General features: G+C 42.1%; 1 protein-coding gene across 4 annotated transcripts in view; it reads right to left on the reverse strand.

Annotated features, from left to right (window-relative positions):
- NHLRC3 (NHL repeat containing 3) overlaps positions 1–8,052 on the reverse strand; it is a 37,894-nt gene extending 29,842 nt beyond the window's left edge. For 2 of the 4 annotated variants that reach the window (XM_073002552.2, XM_073002551.2), the window contains exons 1-3: positions 7,864–8,052; positions 4,432–4,584; positions 1,602–1,752 (exon numbers count right to left, since the gene is read on the reverse strand). In XM_073002552.2, coding sequence (XP_072858653.2) covers positions 1,602–1,752; positions 4,432–4,584; positions 7,864–7,971 — 412 coding nt within the window. In that variant the 5' untranslated portion in view covers positions 7,972–8,052. The remainder of the gene's footprint in view (positions 1–1,601; positions 1,753–4,431; positions 4,585–7,863) is intronic. The other 2 variants (XM_073002550.2, XM_020787982.3) reach the window with 2 other exon arrangements.
- Positions 8,053–8,076: the final 24 nt, after the last annotated feature.

The raw sequence follows: 8,076 nt of genomic DNA on the forward strand, positions 1-8,076 counted from the left end.
CTGCCTATTCCTCTGTCACTGGTACCAATCTACCAATTAAGGGGGGGGGGGGGAACCACTACATTACAGCAGTGTTACAAGCGCTTTCTTCTTCTACTCACCATAACAATACGCACTTGCGGTCTCTAAATTAAGAACTGGCTATTCTTTTCTCCCACTGAGGCTTACAAATTTAGAAGTGGTTTTCAGAATACAAACACAGGAGGTGGTTGATTGCCTTGTACCCAGATGCTTTGTATAGGCTGTGTCACTAGACACTCAGGATGGAATCCTATTTTAGTCCTAAAAGGAAGGGATCCCATGAAATGAATGAGACCTGTTTGTCGTGCCTTATATTAAGTCTCTCTATTTTTACTGGGTCTACTGTACTTTGGAACACAACTGGATTAAGCCCTCACATTCACACCCTCATCCTCACTGAGCCCTGAAGCTCATTGGCTGCCCTTGAGACAGCCCCCTTTTCTCCGCTTGACCTACCTCAGAGGCTTGTCGTAAGGCTCACACAATGAGGAATCACAGCTTTCCACTCACTAGAGAAAAGGTGGGGAGGGGGATGCCAATATATCTAATAATTCAACAATGGGATAAATAAAAGGACGCTATTGCCAGAAGGAACTGCAGCAGGTAAAGGCTCTGACAATCATCAAAGTTTTGATTATTTTCTCCTGTTTTGGGCCAACCTTCAATTCCATCATTCTTCAGAGAAAGCATCTGCTAGGAAGGGATGCCAATCAGGTGGGAGAAAGAAATAAAGCATTTTCCCTTAAAAAAAAGGGCATGCAGCCCATTGAGTCCTGGGAACAGAGGGATACTTTATTTATTTATTTATTTATTTATTTATTTGATTTATACCCCGCCCATCTGGTCTAAAAGACCACTCTAGGCGGCTTCCAATATAGCAAAAACAGTGAAATAATATAAAAAACACACACAATTACATAAATCATATTGTAATAAACAGAATACAACAATAGAATAGAAAATACATAAGGAGAGAATAAAGAAAAGTCAGATATTAACTGGAGGGTAATCTTACTTGGTTAAGATTCCATGAATTATGTCCATGGAAAAAGAACAGGATGTGTGGGACTGCTAGGTAGAGCAAGCTGGACAAGGTACAAACAGCCAATCATGTCTGGTTTTAGAAGCTAAGCAGTTAGTTCTGGTTTATGCTTAGGATAAACCAGATCCTTGGGAACACCAAGGATCTCCATGGAGTTTTAGAAAGTGATCCTGCATGAAACCCAGGAAACCACAGTTGCCAGACAATACTGGGCCAGATGGACCGACCAATGGCCTGAAAAAGCATGAGGCAGCTTCCTTAGTTTGCAAGCTCGTGGATTTCCACCATTTGCCTGATGGCTTTATGTGATGAAATCTGATTCATTATGCAGAGTTTTGTTTAAGTAGCTTTTTAAACAAAAATTTTTTCTGCAAAATGAAGTTGAAATATTAGTCGAAAAACTGACATGATGCCTTCAAAGGACCTGTTGTATTTGTTCTTAAAATATGTTTTGTGGAAAGGTAGATTCTCAATGAAAACCCTATTTTATGCTACAGACGAACTGTTTTATTCCATTCTTAATAAGCTTGTTACATACCAGTTCCAACATCAGTTATCCACACAGAACTTGCATTGGGTGTGTTCAGTGCAAAGATACCATGGGGCATTTCAACTGTAGTGTTCCATGCGTTTAAGAAATATCCAGCCTCCGAAAACACAACCACTTTGGGCACATTGTCATCACCTCGCTGAAAGTAAACAAATGTAATAAAAGAGAACCAGTCAGGTACTAGGGAGAAATCCTCAAGAATATTCCACTATACTTCCTTACTGGAGGGTTGGGGGGAAGGTAGCTTGTGATCTAGCAGTGGATCTCTTTGTGATCTGCAGTAGATGAGCAAGGATTCCTGACTGCCAAGTGGTGCACAATAGAAGCAACAAAATTCTTTGCTTCCATCTCCAATTATAGTGGTGCCTCGCAAGACGAACGCCTCGCGGGACGAAAAACCCGCAAGACGATTGTTTTTTGCGATCACTATGGTGCCTTGCAAGATGGCTTCTTCTATGGCCGTGCTCTGCAAGACGGGTGTTTTTTTTTTTCCGAGAACGATGCCTCACAAGACGAAAAAATTTCATTCATCTTGTGAGGTTCCCCACAGGAATGCATTGCAATGCATTCCTATGGGAAACTGCTTCTCGCAAGACAGTGCTACTCGCAGAACGAATTACATTCGTCTTGCGAGGCACCACTCTATACGGTTGAAATGTACAGCATGTAAGTAATTGCAAATGAAGTGACTTGTAATTAGCAAGTGTGAAGGCAAGAGGAGAAGGAGACGACAGAGGATGAGATGGGTGGACAGTGTCATCAAAGCTACCAACGTGAAATTGACCAAACTCTGGGAGGCAGTGGAAGACAGGAGGGCCTGGCGTGCTCTGGTCCATGGGGTCACGAAGAGTCAAACACGACTTAATGACTAAACAACAACAATTTCCCCAATAATGATTGCAAAAATAAGATACAGTCTTGGTCATCCATTAGCTGCAATTAGCTATGGTCAGTCATGCAAACCATGTGTATGTGATGTACTGCCAGGCTGCATCCAACGTATAGGGGCTTAATGGGGTTTTAAAGGCAAGTGAGATATTTAAGGAATGGTTTTACTAGTGTCACTCTCCATGGCTGTGCAGGGATTAAAACCCAGGTCTCCTGAGTCCTAGTCCATCACTCTATGTACTATACCAAATGCTGTAGTGGAAACCATACGTAAACCATTATATTTTATTATATTGTATTTGTTTTTATACTAGTATTGATGTTTTGATTAATGGGTATGGTTAGATGTTTTGCTTATTGTTTTGTTTTGTTGTAAACCACCCAGAGTGGCCTCTAGTGAGATGGGCGGTATATAATTAGCATAACATAAAATTACTAATGAGATTCTGGCCATCTCATTAGTAATTTTACTAATGAGATTAGTAATTACCAATTAGAGATTAGAGAATTACTAATGAGATTCTTGGTAACTCCAAGTTCTGAATATAACTAAACAAGAGATAATTCCACTCTCTGCTGTATAATGTTAACTTAGTTAACTAAGGAACTATGTTTTCAATGAATGGTGCTAGGAGAGGAATATCATATGCTTCTAGTGCTAGCTTGTATTGTATTGCATTGCTTTTCAGATCTGCTGAAATGACGAAAGCTTGGAGTAACCATGGTTGGAATTTCTATACGGAACAAGTGTGATCTCTTTTCAGTCTTGTTACTTAAAATAAAATTTTTCACCAATTTTTTTTCATTCTGTCTCTCTCATACACAAGGGTTCTGTAGGTGGATCTCAGGGTTCTAGTAGAAATCAACGCAAACAATGCAAACATGATATCTGTCCACCTCTTGTTTGTAGGATGAACAGCACATTCCTGTAACTCTTTTGAATCAGATCAAATATCATCCACAGACACCGGGAACAAACAGGCCAACATCCAGTTACACTAATAAACGGTGCCTTATGACTGAGTTACACAAAAATATAATAAGCAAGCAGTTGATGGGCTTTAGGAGATGCTTCAAAGTCAAGTTTTACTGGAAAATAAAATAAAAAATAAATTGTATTTAAGTTATGCCCAAGTCAGTCTTACAGAGATTAGCCCTAGATTTTTGTTTTAGTCATGCTTCAGAATATAATGCACTTTACTGGAACCAAGCTGGAAGAAACAGATAGGGAACTGTCTGGAACAGCCTACTTTATAATTCTTGCTTGTTTCAGACAAATCAGGAGCTGGAATTTAAGACATCACAATAAGGTGTTAACTTCACTCACTTATGTGAACAGAGGAGCAAAGTAGACACGAAGGGGCTCATGTGCATCAGCTCTCTGCTAATTCACAGTAAAACTCAGATAAGCCAGACATCAATGTAGTCCCTGTTTACCCAGCTAGTGTCGTGCTTATGTCCTTCCGAGAAGCTTTCACCATTCCATAAACACTTCCTTCTTATCAAGAACTCCTATATCTTCCGAAAGCCAAGGGTGGATGGCCTTTCACAGATTTCAAATGAGGGCTCCCACAAAGACTCCCCATTAGCGGTACAGATCACGGCTGTAGTCCAAAATATAAGGGCCAAAGCTTCCCCACCTCCACCCAAAACAGAAGCTTACTTGTTAGTAGTGGAAGGAATGGAAGGAGGCTATGCCGACTTACACTTCCCAGAAAGATGCTCTCCCTTCCACAGCCTTTGTCTTAAATTTAGTGATCAAAAAGGAATCAAAGCCCCCAATAAAACATGACAGAAAATGTGGGTTTTCCAAACTTGAAGAATGAACCTTGTCCAATAATCTATGTGAGACTGGTTGCTGATTTTCAGCCATCAGGGCTAAAGAGCTGATGTCCCTTGTCAAGAATGCTAGTGTAATGCCTTTCCTTACCTGACCCACGTAAACTAATCCATTGATGTGGTCAACAGCAACACAAAATGTTTGACCTGTCAGCTTCTCTGGAGATTTAGGCCAACTGATGTCAAGCTTGTAGAATGGTTTCCCAGTCCTCCAGAAGGAATAGACAGTCACTGGGTTTAAAACCTTAAAAACAAATTGTAGAAGCATCAGTCTCAAGTGGACTGGCACCAGAAGGCATTATTCTTTCAGGTATGCATTGCATTTACTGTATATCTCATGCTTCCTTCAAAGCAGCCTTCCCCAGCCACATGTCCTACCAATGCGTTCATCTGGAACTCCCATCATCCAATAATAGCCAGCCTGGCTGGGGATGATAGCAGTTGTCATCCACCATATCTGGAGGGAACCAGGTTGGGGAGGGATCCTCTAAGGCAGTGGTTCCGAACCGTGGGTCTCCAGATGTTCTTGGACCAAAACTCTCAGAAGCCTTCACCATTAGCTGTGCTGGCCAGGAGTTCTGGGAGTTGTAGTCCCAGAACATGTGGGGACCCAAAGTTGGGAACCACTGCTCTAAGGATTATAACAGTACTGTGTATATATATACCATATATACCATATATCCTCATTTGGTTCTTGTATCAACCATGTGAGGAAGATTAGGTACAAGACTGCAGTTGGTCCACTGTTTCATTAACTAAACTTAATGACTGAGAAATAATCTGCATTTGATTTCCTCAGTCCTCATCTAATTCTTCTACTAGTAATTATTATTAGCCAGGATAGCTAATGAGGTTTCCAACTTCAGAAGCACACTGAACACCGGCCACCAGAAGTATAAAATGGGGAGCTGGGATAAATGCAGTTGGCTTCAGTGTGTTCCCTTATCACAACAAACCAGGATTCTGGTTGGTCCTGGCTTGTCATGGAAGTAGCTCTTTTGATCATACTGGTGTGAGTGCTAAAACTGCATGGAAATTGACCAGAATTAGAAAACTTTCTATGACATGTAATCTTAAATTTAGCCACACTTTGCAAATCAGGATCCTCTATCATAATTTCTTCATCACTTCTAATTCTTATTTGGGAATAACAAATGAGTTCAAGCTAATTTACTCACAACCTGATGCTAATAGGAAGAGCCAAATAGGAACAAATGGTCCTCATGCATTGCAACATAGCTTGGTCACAGGTAGCCAGTGTTCACAAAATCATAGCTTGTGAAGGGCAAACATGTGTGCTTCAAACACTGGATACCACCACCTAGAAGACCATGTCTCAGGCTTCGTTCTCAGTTACCTTATATAACTTGGGAATGGGGGGGAAGCAAATATTCAGGTTCAGGAGAGAGGAAATGGTCAGGTATCTGGCTGTGGAAGTAGAGGTTGGGATTTCCCCACCCACCCGTACAAGGGTCTCCATTAATCAGAACTGACTTGATGGCACACAATGGTGAGATGTGAGAAATAAGATGGCCTAATTTACAGCAAATTATTTATTATTTCAGTTATAATGGAACTTCAAGGAGCCTAACATATTCTCTTCAAAATGGGGGGCTGGACAGTAAAGGGAAAAAGGCGGGTCAATGTTAGTAAGTGTAAAGTAATGCACAGAGGTGGTGGTGGGATCCTAACTTCATATATACGTATGTTGATGAGGGAGGAGGTCTGAATTGGCAGTGGCTGACCAGGGGTGCAATCTTGGGGACATAAAGAACAACTCAATGGAAACAACAACTCATCATGCAGTGAAAGGGGAACATGATACCCTCAGGACTGTTTGGAAAACAACCACAATTAAAACTGCCAGTGCTGTACCATAATGCCCTTATATGAAACAACAGTGCAATCATGATCTGAATGGCACGTATAGTTCTCCATATCTCAGGAAGGATACTTTAGACCAGGTTGGGAGGGGGGAGTAAAAAAAAAGGAGCAACCAGAATTATCCAGAGTCTGAAATATGTCCTTTATGTGGGACTCAAAGAGGTGTCAAACTCAAATTCATCTTGGGCCGCATCAGCATTATGGTTGCCCTTAAAGTGCCGGTTGTATCTGTAAGACGATATAAATGTAAGAACGGGACTGGGCAATAGCAAGGACTAGGTGCTGTATGCCGCCCAAGCGGCTGTACTTTCTGACTCTTCGCTGCTTGGAATGCTGGGATTAGAAGTCCTGCTGGGCGGATTCTCAGCATCCTTGCGGAGCATTATGGGTCACCGAGGAAGCACCTGCATATTGTATACTGCACAGTAAGTAGCAGGCACCGCTGCGAGGGCCACATGAAATGGCCTGGTAGGCTGGATATGGCCAACGGGTCTTGAGTTTGACACATGTGCTCCTAGAGTATGAAAAGTGGAAATGCTATCCTCCCCACATAGTGGTCTTCTACCTCAAATTTCCAGTCTCCAGGCATTTGGTACATTATGAGGAAGTCCCAGCTGGTCAATTTCCTCTCAACTGATAGTCTAAAATCCTGCATCTTAACTGTTACCAGTTGCAAACTCTTATAATCTGCCTCACATTTTTAATGACACTTCCGCTTTCTCTCAGCTGAATCTCCATAATAGTTTCATACTTCCTGAAATTTCACAGACTATTGCCAGGCCTCCATTTTTGCTTTTTTAAACCTTTTTTTCTTTTAGTCTATATGTATGTTTACATATGTACAAACACCATAAGACTACACAGGCACCATTACCTTATTCTGTGCTGGTGCCATTTAACTTCCAGGCTGACAGAGACTCAGCTGTCAAACATCATTAAGAATCAGAATTATACAAATCCATTCTTTTAAATAATAATAAAAAAAATTATAGTCTACTACTAACCCCATTTTTTCATTGATGTTTACAATTCAGGTCATAGTACAGTACATGTTTGCATCCTCAGAAAACTTTCTGTGCACAAGGTGGATAGTTTCATATTGGTTGCTCAAATTCCTAACGTGCTTTTATTTAAGGTTTCACTTCATTACAGAAACCTTAACCAATTTATTTCCCCACCTCTCATTTTATTGTGTGACAACCCACCCAAAGTGACCACTGGTCAGAAGGTGGTATAAAAACTGAACAAACAACTAAAATAATAATTGCTTGTATTGTCTATTGAAGAATTCCGGAATTTCTTGCCCTCCTTTTTTGACCTTCTAGTTGGTCCTAGAAGCTGAAGCTCCAATACTTTGGCCATTTGGTTAAGAATGAGTACATCGATCTGAAGGGGAATAAGGGAACCTTGTTTAAATAGCCAGCACCCAGTCTAGAGAGGGCGGTTGACAGCCCCCATCGCTGTCCTTGCTTCACAGGGCAGTTTTTGGTGCTACCCTGGAATCCTCAAAGGGAGACCCCACCATCACCACCACACTTCTTTGCACGTGAACCCCCCCCCTCCGAGCCTTCAAAAGCGGTGAATAAATACATAAATTATTAAACATTTTCCACGGCGGTCACATTTCCTAGCCACCCACCTGCAGATCAGACCCTACCCTGTACCAAGCTATCAACAGGAGGAGCGAGCACGCCCCGGAGAGCGCCGCTACCATCCGAAGGCGGGACCCCCCGCGCCCGACCCCCATCGAGGCACCCCAACCATCCAGCCCTCGGGACGGGCACGGCACGCCCCAGGACCGAGGAGATCTGCGCAGGCTCCGCTTCTGCGGGGGGGGGGAAATGGTTCGAGC

This window comes from Pogona vitticeps, chromosome 1 (assembly GCF_051106095.1).
Source record: "Pogona vitticeps strain Pit_001003342236 chromosome 1, PviZW2.1, whole genome shotgun sequence".
Lineage (NCBI taxonomy): Eukaryota > Metazoa > Chordata > Lepidosauria > Squamata > Agamidae > Pogona > Pogona vitticeps.